This window comes from Rhodamnia argentea, chromosome 2 (assembly GCF_020921035.1).
Source record: "Rhodamnia argentea isolate NSW1041297 chromosome 2, ASM2092103v1, whole genome shotgun sequence".
NCBI classification, from domain to species: Eukaryota; Viridiplantae; Streptophyta; class Magnoliopsida; order Myrtales; family Myrtaceae; genus Rhodamnia; species Rhodamnia argentea.
The window spans coordinates 6903249-6926954 of NC_063151.1; the positions used below are offsets into that span (position 1 = coordinate 6903249).

General features: G+C 40.0%; 1 protein-coding gene across 1 annotated transcript; it reads left to right on the top strand.

Moving 5' to 3' along the window:
* Positions 1-16815: 16815 nt before the first annotated feature.
* On the top strand, positions 16816-20895 carry LOC115755081 (TPR repeat-containing thioredoxin TTL1). The gene is made up of 7 exons (XM_030694357.2): positions 16816-17896; positions 18511-18706; positions 18799-18983; positions 19069-19402; positions 19509-19713; positions 19795-19901; positions 20033-20895. Exons 1-7 carry the CDS (start codon positions 16962-16964, stop codon positions 20183-20185), a joined length of 2115 nt encoding a protein of 704 aa, XP_030550217.1. The 5' UTR covers positions 16816-16961; the 3' UTR covers positions 20186-20895.
* Positions 20896-23706: the final 2811 nt, after the last annotated feature.

Here is a 23706-nt window from a genome sequence, read left to right on the forward strand (position 1 = left end):
GCTTGCTGTGTGCATGCACACTCCGAACATATCGACGCGAAATAGAAAGGAAAATTTGTCATCCCCAAGTTGGCTTGAGAGTCTTGACTCCGAGCAATAGGATTTGTGGGCTGAATTCAGTGCTTCGAGCGACGGGAGACATGGATCGCAAGCAGAATGTGTTGATGCTGAAGACATGAATTACCAAGTCTCATTCTTTAAAAGACATGATAATGTTATGTGGTGTGATGGCCCCTCGGACTCCCGCACCACCAAACTCGGTTCCGCGAAAATGTACATGCATTTCGATTGTTTCTTTGATATGTCATAGCATTGTTTTAGGTGACCACACAACCCTTTTGATAACCCTCCAGAGCTACGGCAAGATCAGTCTGTTCTTTTAGCATTTCAAGGAGGGATTGGCCAGATGCAGATGAGATTACCCGATGCTTGTCCTCATTGAAGGTCGAGCTCTGTCCTGCCCTGTATTCATTTTACCAAAATCTGTCTCCGCATAACATAAGACATTGGGAGACCCCAGAAATTCATGATTCCTCTTCTTTCTTTCTTTCTTTTTCCCAGACAGAGAGAGAGAGAGATATCATGGGGGTTGATGGCTTTTGCAGTGCAAAGCTCCAAGGAAATGAAGAAGAGAAAAGGACTGCCGATAACAATGATGGGTGTGGGGGTTGATGCATACTGCAAACCCTGCTACAAAGAGTCACCAATAGGAGATTTGTTTATACGACTCTTTATCTTTTTCTCTCTTCAGCCTTCCCCTCAATGGCCGTCACGTGCTCTTCCACCTCTCTTCATCAGTCCCCCTCTATCCTCTCCCTCTCTCCCTCTCTCCCTCTCTCTCTCTCTCTCTCTCTCTCTGCTTTGGATTGTATTCTACCGCATTTCTAGAGAGAGATTTGAGAGATGCGAGTTCCATCAATTCTATGAATTTTGCAGGTCCAATGATAACTGCTGCTTCTGCTCTGCTCACCTCACTCCCTGACACCTCCCCTCACCATTAATATCTCCATTTCGCCCATTATTTTCTCTCTCTTGTTTTTGGCCGCTGCGCTGCCCAAAGCTTTCCCTCTTTTGTTTCCTCTCTCTCTCTTTACGTCCAGCACACCCCGAATTCCTTACACTATGACAAGTCTGACAAGACCCTTTTGAAATTGTTGTCACCTGCGCAAGAAGAAACGCTAACGGCTACTGAAAATTGTAGATCACAGAAGAAAGAAAGCGGTAGAGGCGTTCAAAATCGAGGCTTGAGCGGACGAAGCAACGACCCAACCAGGCCACGAGGAAGAGCCTCACCCCCCTCTCTCTCTCTCTCTCTCTCTCTCTCTCTCTCTGTTCTAAATTTCTAGATTTCTGTTTTTGTCCCGTCTCTCTCGAGAAGGTATCCGATGTGAGGGACTGAAAATAAAATTAAAGAAAAATAGGGGGGTGCCAAAAGAAAAAGAGATAAAAAATTTATAAAAAAAAAAACAGAAAAGATTGTCTGCCATTCCTTACCAAAAAAAAAAAAGATTGTCTGCCAGCCTGGCAGTTGTATTTGCATACATGTGGTCTTGTGCCATTTATCATTGGACAAGTGCTGGGAAGGGGGTGGGCCCCACCATATGAGGCTGCCCTCCAATGATAGCCACTCTTCTTTGACCCCTTTTTGCTCCTTTTCTTTTATTTTTTCTTTCTATTTTTCTATTTTTTTTTTTATTTGTCGTTTTCTTTTTCCGGGTGAGATAGAACGATATTCACAAATACGGGTTAGGGGGATGTGTCTCGTCATCATGCCCCACTTTTTTCTTTTTAGTTTTCCATGCAACGAGAGAGAGTATGGTTAATTATTGCCAAGAGTTTGATGTAAGCATCGAGATGAAATCTCCCTTTCTTTACCTTTTTTTTTTTTTTTTCCGTCCCGCGAACTCGAAATCTCATCCTCTTATCGGTTCGACTAGCGCCCTTGCCAAAAACTACAATCGTGTCATGTTTTGCTGGCATTCTATTTCGGATGAAGGTAAACCAACAATGAATCAAAAAAAAAAAAAAAACAGTCAAACTCAAATGATCGTCGCACGGTAATAAACCTTAAGCCAGGAGATCATATGCCATATGTGCCTGGTGGAGTTGAGTCGATGTCTTATACTTGCGTTTTGTTAATCTACGTTTGAACTTTTCCCCGTGAACTTAAAAAAAAAAAAAATCGAAGTTTCAAAATATCATATGATTATTGACGTGCAAGTTTTTATATGTTACGAGAATTTCGGCTGTTTCGGGTTCGAAGATGAAATCAAATTGCACGCGCCACAAGATTCAGATTAAGTGAAAAGCAAAAGTCAATTCGTATGCGCTTCTCGGGGAATTTTCATATTTGGCCGGTGAGTAATAATCAGGTGTTAAACGATATAAAATCACATTGTACCGATATAATAACAAATAGGAAAATACTAAAGTGTGCCCCGAATAAATATTATCTCCACATTTAGTTAAACAAGACCGTAATAAATAAACTGAGGTTGTCAAAAAAAAAAAAAAGAAAAATAAACAAATTAAAGGGGAAAGAAATGGGCTGATGAGGCCTGATCGAGTGGGCCCAAAGCACAAGGGAAGGGGTAGGGTCCAAACGACAGGTTTCTCAGAAAACGACACAACACGAAAAGCCCAAAAGGCGCCATGTCTCAAATACAGGAGTCAGTCCAGTGACCCTTCGAATTGGGGCTCAGACAACACCATGATTATATCATCTCTCAATTTTATTTTTTTTTTTATTTCTTTGGTTTCCTTGAATTAGTAATTATCTGTACACATTAACTTAAAAAAAATTCCGACCCAAAAAAAAAAATTTTAAAGCATTCTGGCTTCTTATCAACCTTTGGGAATCCATCACATGGTGGTTCTACATTATGTTCCTCATGCCCCATTCATATTCGACTAATCAAAATATGGTGACCCTACAGCCTCTAATTTCGAAAAATAGCATACTTAGGATTGATTATTCCGCATCACTAGGTTGAGCATATGTTCAGCGAAATCGATTTGTAGCCGGGATGTAACCGCTTCGATGAAAAGTTGAAAAAAAAGAAATCAATGTTGGATTCTAATGACTGTAATTCAGTTGTGTAATCACCTTCTCTTCGAGAATAAAAAGAACGATCGAATTCCCCTTAAAATCGATGTTGTTAAAGTAAGTGAAGGAAGCGACCATTCCAATTGTGGGTGTGTTCGGATTCTCAAAACCACTCTTTGCTTGGATTCATCTTCAAAAGCGACCGATCCAATTGTGGGAGTGTCCCGACTATCAAAATCACACTTTATTCCGATTTATCTTCAAACTCCAAATTTTCTGCCTATATTTCTTGGAGTTTCCCCTTATTTTGCGCTATATCTCTCTCTCTCTCTTTCTTCTAGAATTTCATCTAATATCCAAGACAGGCATAGGCCCCAGGTTTGCCATTATTCATCAAGGACCGATCATCATCCGTTTGCTCCCCATCTCCAAGAAACCAAGACAAAAGAGTCCCCAAAGAGCAAGAAAGTGACCATAAATCTCCCAAAAGCATGAAAAACTACAAAACAACTTTAGAAAAGGATTCCAAAACATGCAACACTCTCTCTCTCTCTCCCCCTAAAAATCATTGCGTGTCTTGCCACTCGCCCACGTGGTCCTCACGTGACCAGAAAAACTTCAAATAAAAATCAAATTTTTTTTCTCTCTATCCTTTCCAAATTTTTGGAAAACATAAAAGAGGTGGAAGCACATTCAGTCAAGGGGACCTGTACCAAACTACCCTTTTGGTGAAATTTCTTTGATATCCAAAATCTGCAACTCGACACTATCTTCACACAAGAATTTTCACGGGAACGACTTGATGATGAGAAAATTGTCAAAATTTTGATTTCCTTTGTTTTGGCCGAATACCCAAAACATCCTCCAACTTGTATATCCATTTTTTTTTTTTTGGTCTGATAAAAAACCTTCAACTTTTACTTTTATCCCAATTTTACCACCATTCACCTTCCATTCATAATCACCATTAGTTAATTTTACGTGGCATTTTCATGTCATTAATGAAGTGCACCTCAGCAAAGCTAACATGAAAAAACCCCCCGAACTTCTCTTATATTATTTGCTTCCCTTATATATTTTCGGAAGTTATATAGTCACTCAAGACGACACGTTTCGTATTCTCTTCGGCACTCAATAGCTCAAAAAACGGCTACATATGGAGATATTTGGACGAACGATCTAAGATCTCGTCATGCCCCGAAACCTAATGTTTCTAAATTTTGAAAATTCATTGATAAGCTCGATGAGAAAACTCAAGCAACATAGGACTAACTAATGGTGATTATGGACATAAGGCCGACGATGGTAAACTTGGGATAAAATAAAATTTTGGCATTTTTTGTGAGGAAAAAAAGTTTCAAATGTATTTAGGACAAATGCTAAAGTTGATGATTTTTTTAGGCATTAGACCGGTAGAATTGAGATAAAAGTAAAAGTTGAGAATTTTTTATGAGATAAAAAAAAAAGTTTTAGATATAATTATCACAAATATTAAAGTTAGATTTTTTTTTTTTTTTTTTTTAGTATTAGGCCGCTTTGTTTTTCACAAAAAAAGAAGCTTTTTTTCGAGACTGTGAACAATAAGAGCAAAAAAACAACAAAAATTATCAAGAACATTATTGATTCGCACAGATTCTTGGAAAGCGTAAAAACTGCTCCTGCGACAATTTACATTGCCACTTAAGGTCAAAATTCATGACCCCTTCCCTTCTCGAAAAACCCAACAAGAAAAAAAAATGCAATATATTTATTTATTTATTTATTTATTTTCTCCCTCTCTCTCATGTGATGAACATGCAAGTTCTGACCCACTTGCTAATTGGGTGTTGAGAGAAAAAACTTAGTTTTAATGTTCACCGTACTCTTAAGCACTGAGGTTTGGGAGTTCGAGACATTCTAAGTTTGAAGCTGCCCCCCTCTCCTTCGTGTCCCTCTCTCACATGGCAGGTCAGGGTCAGACCTTTGGAAATTGCAAAAACTAAAGAAGAAGGAGAAGAAAACCACACCATCCTCCCTTAATTGAGATTAATTACATTAATTAATTTTTCGGTTCTTGGGGTTTGGGATTTCGTAATCTGTGGGCAATAGGATTGGAAGAGGATCCTAATCGGGTCTTCAAAAGGGGGATAAATCCAAATTAATTAGGTGATAAACTAGGGGGATAGACTTTTTGCAAACTTCCTTGACCTAGTGTGAGCAAATTTAGTACGTTTACATTCGCTGTTCAAGCCAAAAGGATTCCCTAAAAACATTCGACTAGACAAAAAGAGAGAGAGAAAGAGGGAAAAAAAAAAAAGGCATGATCAAAGTTAGCAGACTTTAAGGTGGCACGTTTGGTGTTCTAATGACTTGTGAAATCGGTGAGGTATGAGTTTGAGCTTTACTTGGCATCGATTCTTTTACATTGCCGTCGCCGCAAGTCCTCGTGACATCTTCCATGGGAGCAAATCAGATAATGCTTAAGAGGCATTTGGGAGACCGCTCGGTCTATCAAAAGCCAAAAAAGAAAAAGAAAAATGGCTGATAAATAAGTGCGGCGATACCACGAGCGGGATGGAGGTGCTATGTAAATAAATACAAAAATGCATCATAGTAAATCAATCAAATCAATAGCATTTGAACAGCGATTGTTGTGTTGAATCTCGAGCGGGATACAAGAGTTCTGTACGTCTTGTTTTGCACTTTATGAAGCAAGTCGATCAAGATTGTCGATACGAGAATACCGCGTCATTCGCAACATTTATGTCTCGTCGTTATTCGCCGACAAGCCATTAAGGGGTTATTGACTTATTGGCGAGTAGGGCCGATTTGTCTAAAAAGAGAAACGAAATTAACTATCCAAACCGTGAGCTTGACAAGTAGTCCCACAGCATCAAATAACGCCAAAAGACTAATGCGATCTATCAAGACATCCCTCAATTAATCCCATAATCTTTGCTCCTTAGTGAGACTAAACACCAATAATTAGTTTTAAGACTTGACACTTTGGACATATTGTCCGTGCTAATCCCTAGGGCGTAGCTAGGGCGTTTAAAGGACAGCCCACAAAACCAGAAATTGCATTCACGAGCTCTTTCTTTCTTCTGTTTCTTCGTTTTGACAAAAAAACGAAGCGAGCAGAATGAGACCGTTGACGACGTACATCGGATTGTGTCCGCAAATTGCAATCGCACGCTAAAGACCAAGGGATAGTACCATGAGACGGTAACTGTCTCAATACGTCGGCGAATTTCTCCATGCAGTTAGTAACTTAATTATCGTTAGCGACCTCTATTATCGAGTTTGTAACTTTTCAATCCCGACAAAGCAAAGGGCGCGAGACGGTATGACCGTATTACCGAACGCCCGCTCAATTATCTCCGCTGGAAAGTCAGTTCTCTTTGATGTTTCTCGCGGATTTACTACACGTGCATGTAAATTGTGCTTAAAATCATCCGCCCCTCCTCTCCTAATATGCCTTCAGTCCCTTTCTCTAATGCCTTGAGCATGTGATTTTCCATTTTATGGCTAACGGACAATATTGTCCAAAACATCGTAAATCTACTGCACAATGATCAATTTAGTCTTAAACCTTTTGACGATTTACCAATTTAGTTATAAATTTTAAATTGTGCATATTTAGTCTCAAGCCTTTTGACGATTTCCCAATTTAGTCCCGAATCTTTTGACAATTCGTAAATATTGTCCTTTAGGCCAATTATCCATATAAATAGCTTTAGGACTGAAATGATAAAATTTCAAAATATTTAGTATTAGATCAACAAAATATTTAGAACTAAATTGACACGATTAAAATATTAAGGATTGAATTAGCTACTATACAATAAGTTTATGACTTTTTGGATAACTGTCTCGAACGGAAATTAGGGTTCTTGCTAGCTAGTGGGACAAAAGACGGAAATCAAGGTCCTTGATGGAATGATTAGCTCCTGAAGATAAAAACTTTTTAAGGGGAAAATTTGAAACTAAGCACCCGTGAGAACCCTTCCTTGTTACGCACAGCACAGATTAATTATGGAATCGATTACAGCTCAATAATGGAGGGTCAGCCACCAAAGTCTTTGTTGGGGTGAGACTTTCCAGAAGGCGTTGTCTTCTACTCTCAACTTCCATCATCTCCTCGTTATTTTTGGCCCCCAAGATTCCAAAACAAGTCTCTCGGATCATCACAGTCTAAAATGGGTAATGATTGAAGAAGAAAACGGGGGGCCATTCTCCTGTTGAGTCATGCAGCCCTATTGCCCTCCCAGAAACAAATTATAGAATCGTCTTAAAGTCTTGAATATAGAGAGACTTTACGTGATAAAATATAACCGCCGTGACGTCTATAAGGCTCGAGCGTAGGCGGTGGAATTGAACCTCGCGGGATGAAACGGGGAGCGAGATGGACGACGATGCGCCCGCGGAATGAACCATTTAGCCGAGGCAGCGGGAGAGTTGAAACTCGGCTCCGGTTATGTATATTAGATGAGGAAAGGTATAAAAAGATATTTATATATTTCACATGAAAAGGGTTCGAAACACTTCGGAAAAGATTTCCTAGATTCGCACATTTTTCTTTTAACAAGGTTGGCATTATTGGGAAACTGAAGGGTAAGCAAAATGAGATTTTCACAAATAAAGAGAAACGAAATCAAGAGTTCAAGACCACGTATTAAAGCTAGAGGAATGGCTTGAGGTCAACAAAGAATCGTTCAATGATGCGAATATCTTATTGGATGGTCCCAAATGTGAAATACACGCAAGAAATATGTCTTGTGGACGAAAGGATCTCTATAGAATTTGGCTAATCAAGAGGCATAGGCTACGTAATGATTTCAAATTGATGCAATCATAATGGTGGCAAAAAAATAAAATAGAAGATTGAATATAGTGGCCAACCTAACCCTCCTAGAAAATGTGTCTAATTCCCAAGTGGGATGCTCTTATAATATGATTAGAGACAAGATTAGATTTGTTAATACAAAGGAAGGATTGGTCAGATTACGAAGCATTAAGCCCCGCATCGTCCATGTAGTTGGTTGACAAGTTCCACTTCCACCCACTATCTTAATCCTATAGTGGGCAAGTCTTGATTGGGTGAAATCTTCATTTTTGTACCATTCCCGACGCTAAAAGTAAGGGCAATTTGAGATTTTCTCTTGCACCAATGAGGCAACCTTGGGATTATCTCGTAGTTCCTACGTTTATTCGGGAATTTACGGACCTGCGCTTATTTTCAACTTCCCGAAATATTTCGTCAATGAAAGATCCCACTGAATTGAAATACACATATTTACCTGATACATTAGGCGCATCCTCTTTTGAAAGAGTCAAGAATGGTCGATCGGGTTCGAAGCATTTGGTAGAGTATAAGCACTAATTAAATCTAACTAGCATTTTTGAATGGGCAAGCTACTAACTCTAACTAGTTTGTGCCAAAGATCAAATTATTAAATTTTGGGTATGCACAGTATGGACCGTCGGCATAAATAAAAGAATAAATTCATAAGAAATGTATGAAAAATCTACATCTTGAGCCGGCCAAGAATCCCCACTACACTGATTTCCAATGAGAAACCTGCAAATCAAATGCATGCCATATACTAACAATTTTTATACTTCAAGTGGAGCTAAGCAATATGCTTGGACTAAACACGTTTTTTTTTTTATAATATATATGGCCAGAAGCTTGAATTGAATTAGATATGTTGAGAACAAGGCCTTCTTTATACATGGCATTATTCGTGAGTTGATTAAAACTACGAACGGGAGAAGAGTCATAACGCGTTCATGTAGCCGGCTGACAAGGAGATTATAGTGTGATTATCTGAAGCTAATCATCAATCTCCGTGTATGTCGAGAATTTGTAGATTAAGAAGAAATGTATGAAATGGATGCACGTCAACTATCACCAATAATGAACTTATCCGATCTTTTCTCCATAGGATCGCGACACATGTCTATTCGATTATAAGTTTCACCGTATGTCATACAAGTCACCTTAGCTTGGAAGCCTCTTTTCTCTCTCCTCCTCTTCCTACACCTTAGCCTACTCGTGCCCAAATACCGCGCCTTCCCTGTCGTCCCTGTCGGTTTAATTACCATCGTCGTGTTGGGGCCTGACCGCCATTGCCTGTGAGGCCATGCCACAGCTCGCCCTTCACTTATCTTTCTCTGGTGCTCTATTCTTGTCCCTCGTCTATGTTTTTCTTCCCATTCTCCTTGACCGCCAATCTGGGCGGCTCCTCTAGGCAGCCTTGGAGCGGCTCGATGAAGTGTCAAGCTCCGTCGCTCGGTTTTAGATAGAAAGGGAGATTGACGATAACGAAGACTGAGAGGGAGGGGATCATTGTTAGGGCGGCGACGACAGTAGGGCAATGGTGGAGGTGGATCAGGCAAGGGTGGCACAGGTTGGAGCGTGTGGCACGACAGCTGACGTGAGGGTAAGTTAGAGTTTGAGGAGTGGGTGTAGAGAGAGAAGTAGAAAGGTTTTTCGGTTCGATTCTAGGGTGGGTCCATGGAGCCGGTCCCATCAAGCTTCACGCAATTAGTGGCTTGTTTTCTAGCAAGTCATGAAATAATCCCTCTCTTTTTTTTCCCCCAAAAAAAAAAACGTGAATTCTTTTAAACAATGATATCAAAAGACACCCCAGAACGTCATGCGCGGCACGTTTTTGTTTGTTTGGTTTTTTTTACTAACTAATTATTATGAGCACGCAGAAGCACAAACTACAATACGATCACGCGAGTTATATAATATACATAGGCATCTTCTTCTATCTTAAACATCAGTATTACAAGTTTAATACATCAATATTACAACTTTAATACATTGTACATGCAAAATATAAAACACAATAGTTCATGGAAGGGTCGGGGTCATCTATCTCCAATACTACAACTCTTAACCCAAAAACCTACATGAACAAACGTTGAATTATTAGCTGAGGGTCGATAACTTCGCCCATCGATGCATCATTACCATAAAAACCAAGAGGACCATCAAAATCTCTAATTGGTCCAACTAACCCACCCACGATGTTTTGATACCAGGCAATATATAAATGAGGAATCCATTTGGCTAGTCTAATATTGACCCATACTAAAGAGGTACACCTTGTATATACTATAGCCGACTCGAGAATGAACACGTCATCATAAATATACTAAATATGCATAGCAGCTTCAAACAATGGTGGTCGGGGGACATCCATTCTACATGTTTGAAAAATAAAGGAACGAGCTAAAGCCCAACAAATGAAATCCCTAATTCTAAAATAGAAGGTCGGCAATATAACAACGATTAATAATAACACCAATAAATGCCACACATATTCCAGTAACTATTATCACAAATAATACGATGTTAATCTCTTGGCATTTCTCGTATGTAACATGGCAATCAATTAGTTGTGTACAATTCATATAATCCTTCCTATTCTTTTCTCCAAGCTAATATCATTTGGTAGCAAATTTTTTACGGAGTCTTTAATTCTAGATACATATTTTGAATTAGGTATTACTATTTCATAATTTAAATAATTCGTGTATGTTTTGTTTTATTTTTTAAATTTTCCTTGATTAAGCTCATTTTTTCCACAAATTTGAAGAATCATCTTCTATGATTCCAAAATTTTAGAATTAGATTATTTTCCTAATAAAACCTCTCATTTTGTATTATTGCCCCCATATTTTGATTTTCATGCAATCAAGCCATATAAAATAAATTAAATACCAAAGGCTGTTTTTTTGTTATCTAAGGCCTACTAACATATTATTTACACTCTAGATGCACCACACATTTTATGAAATTACCAAGACAGCCTACTTTAAATCAATTAATACAATTTAATCCAATTTTGCATATTTAAACACATTGTTTAAATTAATCAACTATCTCTAAAAATCAACTCAATCACCTATCCTAATAAGATTCCACAAGTTGTGAACAGTCCTCAGAACTTTCAGTTTTTGTATACTCATCCTCCATCTTGGTGAAATCACAAATTTGCCCTTAAAGCTTCTAAACTCATTTTTTCACCGATTTTGTTTCCTCTAGCTAATATTATTTAATAGCCCACTAATTAATACCAAAACTCATTAGTCATGTTAATAGCCCACCCTCACTTCAGTAAATTTTGGAATTTCCCCTAAAATTTCCAAAATTGACCAAAGTACCCTTGTTTTTGCCTAGTTTCATCATTTTCATACCTTTCCCAATCAAGATGTAACAAAACCATTTAGTAATCTCACAAAGACATCCAAGGTAAGTAGAAAGCTTTTAAATTCAAGCCAAACAATCACAAGAACTTAACATACAACTATTGAAACTTAATTACACATAGAATAAAATCTAGCCTGATGAACAAACAACCAATCAACCAAGCTAAAGAGTACCAAGTAAATCATTCTAGCTTAGTTCTTAGGGTTTTCACTTACCTTCATCAACCTTCACGAAAGCAAGCCCTTAATCACCTTGAAGTCAAGTAAATACTGAAATTAACAACTCTTATTCTTTGAAAAAACAGCAAAGATAACTTGGAAAGAAAATAAAGTCCATGAATATACCTTATCAGACACTAGATTAAAAGTAAGGCTTTTGAACTTGTCTTGAGAGAGCTTTGAAGTAAATTTTAAGGGTGGGTTTGGTTTAGCATTTGAAATAAGATTTGAGGAAATGCAAATGCCTTCAACCTAAAGGGGTTAAGAAAAATACTAATTGCGTTTGGTAAAATCTCATTTGAAAATGGGCTTTGGATTGAATGGTGTTCGGTAAAAATAACATTCCAAAGAGGCCTTGAATGCAATTTTTTAATTTTTAATTAAAAATTACCCTTGTGGCGAAGAAGATAAACAATGAAAGGGGGCAAATCGAAATATGGGAATTGTGGGTTAGTTTTGGAAGGAAAATCTCTTGCATTTGGCCAATAAGCCCAATATTGGTCCTTTTGAGTTTTCTTTCCAAGCATATTTTTTGGCTTAAATGAACCAATGCTTCACTTCTCCCTGTTTTTAACCCCTAAGTAGATGAATAAGGTTCACGTAGAAAATGAAGAAGAGAAAGAGCACATTTATTTCTTCTCTTCTATAATTATTCTACATTGAATAGTGACTTCAAGTCACATTAATTATCTAGAGTTAAAAATAATCATGTTTTTTAACTAGAGTTAATCGTAGATATAAAGTTACTATAGTTAAAAGGAATATGTCATGCATGATATCATCAAAAGATTCCATTAAGGGCGTGTGGCCATTAACTAGGTGGAAACTCAGCCATTTGTTAAACTAGGGAGGTGAAAAATGTCATAATGTAGGTTAAAAGATTAAGATATGAGATTATTTTGAGTAGATGCTTTACATTGCAGTATATAAACATGGAAATCGGTATCCGTTTAAAATGTCAGTAAATCAGAAAATTGTTTTGAAACCACTAAAATTATTAACAAAAGGTATAGAATACTAGAGACATCTAAACTCAGTAAAATTTTAACAATTGAAAATTATTCGATATGTATTCGGGAGCGTATCGATCCCCATTGATATTTACTATGCTAATTTTTTCCTTAGTAGCACTCGCTAACTTAATATCTTAAATAATATAAACTGCAAATAAAATTTGGATGTCATATATCATATAATGTAGGAGTAACAAGCAAAAAAATGTCAGCATTTCATGAGGCAAGTTACATATAGGCCACCAATTTTTGAGGATCGTTGCAAATTGCCCCCCAATGTTTGAACTTTTCCCATCCGCCCCTTCCCTTCCCGAATTTTACATATGCATATTATAGGTCCAGTCTAGGTAGACGATTTCACGCTTGAAATAGAGAATTGGATTGGTTCCTTTGGGACTCACCCATTTTGGAGCTGTTCGGTCTAGTTCTGGGCGGATCGGACGGTTCTCAATTTCTTTGCATACCCTTGGTACAACGACATCAAGGAGAATGGATCATTTATCTACTGTTGTGGATGCTAAATTTACCATCACTTTCAACAATACTAAATCACGAATACTCAAAGTACACAGTGATTAACATGAAAATGAATGGACGATGCACGAATGTTAAGATATTTGTCCATAATATGATATATTCTGAGTCGATGTTCAAACATCTAATTGCTAAGTCCAAACACCGCCACGTAAGGGAGCTATATTCTATTTACTTAGGTGTATTACCGAATTCATTTTATGTTTTCTATTTTTTGTCTTTTCTTTTTATACAACGATGTCACAAGTTATAAACAAGATGAATCTTTTCAATTTGGTTGTCTACTGCTTTCATCTTGCTCCGAGCCAGATAAAAGAGGTTCAAATCGTGACTCAAGAGCTTTGGCTGGCTTAAGTTAGGGGCGCACATGGCAACATTTTTGCTTTAGAAATCAACTTTGCTTCTGATCAGAAGTTGATTTTTTTACTTTTGGAGAGAAGTAATTTTTTTTTTTTTACTTCTTCAAGTAGCTCCAAAATTACTTCTAGAGCAAAAAAAAAAAAAAATGCTACATAAATAAAAAAATTAATATGCTGATTTCTGCTCTAGAACTTGAGTTACCAAACAGATTTTTGCTCGAGAAACACTTTTGGAGCAGAAATTCTACTCCAAAAATATTGTCATGTGCGCCCTAGACACCATACTTTCATTGTGTCGTTTTCATACCTTCATGCGGGACAAGTATAGTGCAAAGGCCACTTATCAATTGTACTCAACGGAAATTTATTTGATTTATTTCAACATATTAATTCCACATTTTCTGGAGAACTATGAAATTTTCATATTTAGGCTTCTTTTATTTTGCGCTCTTAAAAAATAATTTTCAAAATAAACGATCGCTTAAAAGGATTAGCCAATAAAAAAAATATTTTCATTGTCGACAATAATTTATGTCCAAATATTTTCGCGGACGCTAAAAAAAATTCATTCATTCAATTTTTAAGCAACATAAGCAATTTTTTTTTAAGAAATTTTTTTAAATTATTTATTTTTCACGAAATAGAGAGGCACCTTAATTATTCATAATTACTGCAAATATTCCCCTTTCTATGTACCCGTCGAGTACTTTGCTTCGTCGATCGACCGTGACCGGCAAGCTGCGGATGGACCCGTGACCACAACCCCTTTCTACTCATTTATTATCGATCTGGGTCAACCGGGAAAAGCCCGTCCGACCCGCCATTAATGATCAATTTGTTGGAAAAAGAGTGGGAAAAAATGAAAGTGGTTGGGAAAAAATGCCGACGGCGTATTTAAGTTCTTCCCACAAAAAAAAAAAAAAAAGGAAAAAGAGCGCATCGACCCGGTCAACGGTTGACCCGTCCTCAGCGTCTGTTAAATTTAATGTTTCCCCACTTTGCTTTAATTTCCCAAAAGTGTTTCCTCGTAAAATCTTGAATAAAGAAATTCGAACTTAATTTCCAAAATGGATGGTGATGTGGCCTTTAACAAAAGCATGCAACGGATAAAACCTCGAGATTTTGGGCCTAAGCCATTTCGGTTGAATTTCGGGACGTAAAATTTTGGAGATATTTTCCCACCTTACAAGAAAGAAAAATATTTGTTTGGCAATTAGGAATGTAGGGCGTGCGGGCACCTTAAAATAAAAATAAAAAAAAACGCATTCACAGAGTCTGCAGTCTATGTATATCAAACGGGCAGGTCGCAGATGTCCCTATAGGAGAGAAATCTCCATTCTCTAGTGAGGTAAACTTGTGTGCATAGAAGTCTGTTAAAAGAAAATCGTTAGACGAGCGTGTTGTACCTGCAATAACGTGTCTAGATCACTGACGACAACAAGTATATTTGAGGACGTACAAAAAAACAATGTATGTCACAAGAGTTTGGTTGATCGATCGATCAATCAATTGGAAGCCACGAGATACGAGATAAGAAATCAAGAATCGCCAGCTATACATAACAGACGAATTGAGTGCCTAGAAAGAAATAAAACCCGACACGGCTGGATTATTGCGAGCGACTAAAGCTCGTCTTGGCATGTTCGATGCCGGGCTTTGCCGGCACGAAGAAGACATCGCGTGCTGAACCGAATATGGACCGTAAAGAACCAACGGGGTCTAATGTGGGCCCGATCGGATTTGGCGGTTTATATTCATTTTCTGCAAAGCCTAGTAACATTCACGGAGCACAGTTCGTCGTAGGGTGGGAATATGAAGCATAATCCGGGAATCAAGACGGCGCGCCGTTAAATCTCGCCGTCGACTGCTGAGGTGGACGCCACAGGACACACGCCTGGGGTTTTCTGGATGGCCCAGCTGCACATGACGCCGCCCCTCCACGCGTCCTTCCATCCGAAGACAGCGACCTCCTCTCCCTACTTTAACCCCCCCCGTTCCCTCAGTATTTACGATCTTGCCATCTCCTCAGGGGAACTTGCCAAGCAAGCATCGACATTTGACATTTAACGAGGAGGTGGGGCTTCTCGATTCCTTCTCACATAATTTCGAGGCATTTCAGTGAAAACGGGGCCACGCGAGGGGCAGTTTTGTCAAGTGGGAGGGCGGACATCGTCCGTTAGATTTCCTTGTAAGAAACAAAGGTCACGAAAAAAAAAAAAGGTAATATTAACGGAACTTTTCTTTTTTTTTTTGGTCGAAAAATTTTTTTTTTTTTTTGGTCGAAAAAAAAACTTTTCTTATTTGAGAAGGTGTTTTGAATGGTATTATTTAAAAGGAAAAGACCGATTTCCTTTATTTTCAAAATTTGAATGTTACTTAAAATCGCAATGGAAAAATACGAAAAACGATTTATTACTTTTATATTTCTATAAATCCAAATAAATCAGGACATAACTCCACAAATAATTTATGGATTCGAATGATATGGAAGGAAGCTTCTTTTTCTTTTTCTTTCAATCCTATTCCAAGTTAGATGCGCCACCAAAATAAACACTCAAGACTAGCAAGGCTATCCATAAATGTTTTATTCTCCTGCAAAATCTTATTCAATGCGTGATCCGAAAAGAGTAATTACAAAGCCAAGATAAAAGATAACTATTACCTCGATTAAGCTTTCGATTATGCTAATTAGGGCATCCGCAGTGAAAAAAATATATATATGGGAATCGCACCGACTCTTAAATAATCTCGACATTGGAGGTGGCAAAGGCATAAAAAAGAAAAAGTCAAAAAAAGGGTCTTCACCGGCGCCGGATTACGGGAGTAATTTTGGGTGCGGAAGAAGAGTAATTAAAAAGAATTAGCAACGGCGGGGCGAGTACGCGCCACGCTCCCGAGACGCGAGTGGTCAAAGCTCGGGGGGCAATAAAAGGGGGAAAAAGATTAATTTTTGCATTTGCCGAAAGAAAAGAGAGAAAAATTACAGAACCAAAAAAAAAAAAAAAAAAAACCAGAGAGAGAAAATGAGGGAAGAGGTTGGAAACTTGGAGGAGAAGAAGAGGAGGAGGAGGAGGGGGAGAGCGAAACTTGTCTCGTGAAGCAGCAGGTGGAAGTGAGAGAAAGAGGGGGGAGAGAGAGAAGGCGAAAAATTGAGAGGAAATATAAAAACCCCATCATCATCTCGGTCTCTCCTCTTCTCCCTCGAGCGACTCTCCTCTGCCAAGCGACTTAGCGAGAGCACTCGCATTCATTCTTTGCTTCTTCCTTTTATATCACGAGATCCCCATCTCTTTCTTTCTTTCTTTTGCTTGCTTCTCTCTCTCTCTCTCCTCCCCGACCCTCTCATGTCTTCTTCAAAGTCTGTGGCTTTGTTTTACTCTCGCTCTTCTTCTATCTGGGGTTCCCATTGTTGTCCCATTCACAGACATTGTTGACGAGGGAGGGAGGTAGAGAGGTAGAGGGAGAAAGGGGGGGCGTAAGGGAGAAAAGAACCCACGATAGAATATCCCTGCACATACACTGGAGAGACCAAATTTGACGCAAAGGAGCCACATTTCCTCATACAATCCTGGGGGAGAGAAGGAAATGTCACATCCCGGTAAGCCCGAACTAGGGTTTGATGCCCTCTCGGATCGCTTCCGCGAGTCGCTGAGTTGCGAGTTCGACAAGCCCGATTTCCGCGAACTCGATCTGGGCTCGCCCGTTTCTCCTTTACGGACTCGGCAAAGTGGCCTGGCGGCCACCACCACCACCACCACCACTACAACCACCACCACGAGCAGTAGCTCTAGTTCATCCGGATCTGTTTCGGGGCGAAATGCTCAGAACGTTGTAGTCAGGAGGCCCGATTCGGGCACGAACCACCACTCCGGCGAGCTCTCCGGGTCCAGTGACAACAGTCCGACGGCCGGATCCGCCAAAACAGCCCGGATTTTTTATTCGGGTCAAGCAAGATCCGACTCGGCCAGCACCCACCACACACACTATTCGGGTCAATCCTCAGTCAATTCGCCGCCTCTCAACGTCCTGCCCACGGGCAACATCTGCCCGTCGGGCAGGATCCTCAAGACGGGCATGGCGGTGAACCGGAGCTCCAGGTCCGACGTGTTGGGGTCTGGCATGGGCAATTACGGACACGGGAGCATAATGCGGGGCGGTGGCATCGGGCCCACAAAGGGCGTGGGTATGGGGGGAGGAGGGGGAGAGGCGGCTACTGCGAGCCCTAGAGGCATCGGCGGCGGTGGAGAATCAGTGAGGAGGGCAATGGGGGGATTGGATCCGGAGGAGGTGAAGAGGGCAGCGAATGAGCAGTATAGGAGAGGGAATTTTCAGGAGGCTTTGATATTGTATGATCGGGCCATCGCTCTCGCGCCGTCCAATGCGGCTTACCGGAGCAACCGGGCTGCGGCTCTGATGGGTCTTGGGCGGTTGGCTGACGCAGTGAGGGAGTGCGAGGTGGCAGTTAACTTGGATCCAAAGTATTGGAGGGCACACCAGCGATTGGCATCCCTGTTTATTAGGTGAGCTTTTGATGTCATTTGAATTTGAATGAGTAAGCAGGCTTTGCCATTGATTTCTCACTGTTGCCAATTTGTTAACTTGTGACCTTTGTCTACTTCAGTGTGTTCAGAATGTGAGGGGTACATCATTTCTTTCGGTATCAGATCTGTTAATTCGGAGTTTTGATCTTGCACACACACACGCCCCTTATGCCAATGTCATTTCTTTTGCTTCTATTGCTTTGGGCCACAATGTACCACGTATTAGCTTTGATTTATCGGGATTGATTTTCTTTCCATCTCCAAGTTCATCTTTTATGCTTCTTGGGGTTGTTTCTTATGGCTATTGGGAGTCTTTATGCTCATGTTTGATATTCATTGGAGTGATTAGCGAAGCTAGACAAGTGTCACAATCAAATTATTTGATTTGCAGCACTTAGTTGATCTGAGCCTGTTTTCTCTTTTGTTTGGTACCTTTATTTGATCTGTTCTAGTTAAGGCATTAATATGCCAAGAAAAGGCATCAGCATCTGTAAAGCTAGTCTCTTGTTTTGTTCTTTCTACTGCATTGCCTTCAATTGCAAATTTAGGTTAAATGGGTGTGCAAAAACCTATCTAATTCGATTGTTTTGCAGATTAGGGCAGGTTGAAAATGCTAGGAGACATATGTACATCCCAGGGTCGCAACCAGAATCAAATGAGCAGCATAAGTTACAGGCTGTAGAAAAGCACCTCAGTAGATGTGCTGATGCACGCAGGGTTGGCGATTGGAGAACAGTCCTAAGAGAAAGTGATGCTGCTATAGCTGCTGGAGCCGATTTTTCTTGTCAGGTAATTGGGTTCTGATTATTTCTTTGGCGACCTTTTCTAAGCTGGTGCTGTTAAGACCAACAAATCTAAGCAAGTTCGAATTGAATATACAGCTCTTTATGTGTAGAGTGGAAGCACTTTTGAAGCTTCACCAACTTGAAGAAGCCGAATCGAGTTTAAATAGGGTACCCAAATTAGAACCACTTGGCGACTCGTGCTCACGTGCTAAGTTCTTTGGGATGCCCTCTGAAGCCTACCTTCTTTTCGTGCGAGCTCAAATTGAGATGGCGCTGGGGAGGTGAGTTCAGATATCATATGACGGAGACTAAGAAATAGAAATTGGTTGAAGAGAGAGTGAGATTTAGATGATGGATATCTTGCAGGTTTGAGGGTGCAGTTTCCACTGCTGAGAAAGCTGGGCAAATTGATGCGCAAAATTTTGAAGTTTCAGTGCTGCTGAAAAATGTCCGGTTGATCACGAGAGCTAGGGCACGAGGAAATGATCTCTTCAAATCAGAAAGATTCACTGAAGCTTGCATGGCATACGGAGATGGGCTTAGGCTTGATCCTGCAAACTCTGTTTTGTACTGCAATAGAGCTGCTTGCTGGTTTAAACTTGGTCAATGGGAGCAATCAGTCGAGGACTGCAACCAAGCTCTGCGAATACAACCCAATTATACAAAAGCCCTTCTCCGAAGGGCTGCCTCAAACAACAAGGTACTGTAATGTTCTCTTGGTTTTGCTATAGGTTGATTGCTCATTTCATGCAATTCTAGTGGGAGCTGAATTATGTTGGCTAATGTTGTATTTTGTTTACTCACAGCTAGAAAGGTGGGAAGATGCAGTGAGAGATTATGAGGTCCTCAGGAGGGAGCTTCCAGATGACAATGAGGTTGCAGAATCTCTTTTCCATGCTCAAGTTGCATTAAAGAAGTCTCTTGGAGAAGAGGTAACCAACATGAAGTTTGGCGGTGAAGTTGAACAAGTATCGGACCTTGAGCAGTTCAAGGCTGCAATATCCTTACCAGGTCCTTGAACTATCTGAATTGTTATGCCTTTGTCTAGGGTTCCAGATTTATTACCGACGGTAAGCAATCTTGTAATTGCAGGAGTTTCTGTGGTGCACTTCAAAACAGGCTCAGATTCTCATTGCAAACAGATGTCATCATTTCTGGATAGTCTTTGCAGCCGCTATCCATCCATTAGTTTTCTCAAGGTACGGCCTGCTTACACCACTGCTTCATACTGAACTTCACTCTAACTTTTGCCCCAGCTGTAGTTACCTTGGTTTATATAAGCAAGGGGGACAAAATTTACGTCTCATGCGAAACCTTTCCTCCAATGAAGGTGGATGTTGAAGAATGTCCAGCAATTGCTAGTGCTGAGAATGTCCGGATTGTACCTACATTCAAGATCTACAAAAGCGGATGTCGAGTGAAAGAAATTGTGTGCCCAAGTCATGACGTGCTGGAGCACTCGGTGAGGCATTATAGCTTTTAGCACAAATAGAGAGCACTGCATTTTCCGCTTCCCTGCCATTTTTGCAATATCGGTCTGCTCCTGCAGAAACCACTGTCCTCAAGCTCTTCCCTCCACCCTGCCAATATATCCTCCCGCCCTGTAAGGACATGCAGTTACCTGTGACATAAATATTCCATTCAATGTAATAACCTTTCACTAGCAGCCATGGGAGAGGCCAGAGAGAGATAGCTTTTAGTTTTGCTTTTGCAGTTTTCATTTGATTCTTTGATTCCTCCATTGCTCTCTGGTCCCTTGTTCTCCCTCTTTCTCTCCCACTCTTTTTTTTTTCCTTTTGTTTTTTGGAGGGGGTCCCTTTCACATTGATGTAGTAGGCCAGCCTGGCTATTGTATCTCATTATGATAGAATTTGAGAAATTTCATGTACAATCATTGAATCCTACAAGCACATATATGTTAGAAAAGTGGGCAGGAGGGAGGGAAGGCTAAGATTGGTGGGTGGCTGGCTATAGCTGGTAGAAGAGGACTGCTTTGTATAATGTATATATGTGATGATATATACACATGAAATATTGGTGGAGGCTTTGAGGGAGAAAGAAATTGGATGTCTCTGGTGGCTACTTTCAAATGGGTTGGTGAGAGGAGGATGGATGAACTATGATGTCTTGAGGAATATCATTGTTTCTTTTTTGTCAATCACTCAATCAATAAAAGTTACCCATTTTTTCCTTTAATTTCGACTCTTCTTAGCATTATGTACATAGTTTATCCAACACCGCTTCTGGAGTCTGATCTTGCATTTTGCACCTCAGCATCGTTGGTTGGTTGAGAGGGTCGAGAGATAGATGTGTGTGTTTCTTGCATTATGTTTTGTTGGATCTCATGGACAAACAAGCTATTGCTGATATCCTCGAAGGATAGTATGGTAAATTGAGGAGAGAATAAGACAGACTGACCTGGTCTTGGGAGTCTCGGTGTAGTAAAAAGTACGTGTCATTAAAGCAAGGCTGGTTTTCTTATTATGGGGGTGGTGGACTCAGGACTGGGTGGTTGATAAAATTCATTGTTCTCTCTTTGTCCAATTTGTCCTCTTTTGCTTTTGTTTATTATTTTTTATATATGAGAGAGAGAGAGAGAGAGAGAGAGAGAGAGAGATATCCGTGCATCGCTTTTTTGTTTTTAATTGGTAAAAGGATACTTCAAGTGCAAATATTTGTGTACAGTATTTAATTTGGTATCGATATCTTTTTTGATCACTTAAGTGTCAATTTTTTTGAAAAATGATTATTTAAATGCCAATTCTGGTGAGATTGCCGGAATTTCTCGTCGTTGGTACTAAAGTGATTGTTTTTTTCTCTGATTTGACACTTCATTGATTCTAAAAAAAAACTTTATTGACATCAAAATGTGCGCCGTACGCAAATACTAGCATTTGAGGTGTCCTTATGCCGTATTTTTTTACTAGCATTAGCCAAAACTCAGAAATGGGTGCTTGGGTTTGTTTATAATAAGTGAGGGATGTCGTTTTACCTTTGATGTGGGGGAATCGCGAGGAGTCCCTCTTGAGAGGGGCTTTCGCTATTCACATGTGAATCATTTATGTCTGCCATCTTCCAAGCAGCCCCCGCACCCCCACCGAAAAGGAGTAAAAAAATCGATTTTGAGAATTACATATGGTCTAAGAAGGAGAAAGTAATGACTGGTCGGTGCTAATTTGGCCGGCAACCCTATCTGATGCTGCCGGTGATGACCACAATTTGTTTTCAGCCTCATCAGCCTTTGATGGTTGGTCACGTATGTGCCCCCTCTCTCTCTCTATTGCATTAAAGTGGGGGTGTCCCTCTTCCTTGGGGAAAAAAATAAAAAAAGGTGAGGGTCATCAGCCATTAAAGGAGCGAGGTTTGTAGACGACGACGACGACGACGACGTTGATTAGTTGGATTCGGTTTGTTCGGTTGCCATCCATGAAATCATATATGCTATGAAATGGGGAATTTGACTCCGCAAATGATTTGGCTATTGGTTTGTACATTGATTGCTCTCCGATGATGATCATCATGATGTTGACGTTTGGTGGGTGTCCTGAGGTAATGAGATATTTAAACGAAATTTAGTTGGAGGAGGGCCTTTTGATATTGTGTGTCTTTGCACCATCCATCAAATGTGCACCTGCATTTCTTGGACGTGCCGACTTCTCTATGTATGCATGTGAAGTAATAAGGAGGAGCGATCGATCAATGCCTTGATTTTGACGGAATGGCCTACCACGAAAGCTTTTCCCCGTCTAGTTTCTCTTCGTAGGGGGTCCTACCAGCAATGGATGGAGGCTGTTTTATGTTCACAAGAAATCATGCTTTTCACCGAACCCTATGGGCAAATAGTTCTTCAACTAATGTACGCCTCATCCATACCATATTGGTTCCGTCAAAATGAAGGTGGGGTCATATAGGGTCAATAGGTTAATCGTCATTTTAAGAATGGGATTTGACTAGTTAACCCCGTGAACTACTATCACCGTCCTGGGTTTCAATGAGGCCAAGGTTGTTGAAATCGTCGCTTGCAATGACTTTGCACAAGCAAAGCGAAAGCGAGAAAGCAAAAATAGAAAAGAGGCAAAGAGAAAGGTGGCTTCATATGGACCAACCATGGATGAAATGGGATGGATACTGAATGGTCAGAAGACAGGGTAGAAGTGGCACGGAACTGAAGCGCGTGAGAGAGAGAGAGAGAGAGAGATGATAGTGAGGACAAAAGAAACGTACAAGTGTCAGCGAGTACGGCGATGTCCCTGAAAAGACGGTCGGCCTGAAACTGAAACAGGAAATTTAGCCGTTGCGGATTCGCAGTGTCCGACGGTCTCCCCTTTCTCTTCTTCTTTCCTTTCATATATGTTCACTGTGCATAGTGAGAAGAAAAGAGACCATACGATACGACGGTAGCGCGTGTGCATCTTTATCTCGTTCCCGAGTTTGGTTGATCGACTCATTCAAGCTCGGTAAAAATTTCTGACCCAAAAAAAAAAAAAACAAGAAAAGAAAAAAAGGTCAGTAAAATCTCCAGACCCATATGAAAGAAGTACGCGTCTAATCTAGAAATAGGTCATTTATGATGGACAAATATGGACTTGTGAAAAAGCATCATAAACACAGCCCCATAATAACCTACAACAGACAATTTTGGTGGCAACCATGGCATCCATCTTGAAATCCCCAATCATCCTGTTAAGATAGAATTCTATCCTAAACGGGGAATAGGTCATCATAATTATTTAGTGTGATATCGAAATCGATATGAAATGTCAAAAGCCAAAAAGGCAAGTCATTCCACACACACTGACATCTCCACTGCGGTACATGCAATGCCAGATCTTATCTGAACAAAAACCTCGAGCCAACGGTCTCGGCGCTAACCCAATAATAGGCATGGTAGAATCCAATAGCCAAAAGTACAAGGAAGCATCGACGCAGATATTCACAGGTCTTGCATTTTAGAATTTCCAGATCAAAACAACACTTCCATAATAAGTCAAGCGAACAGATTAT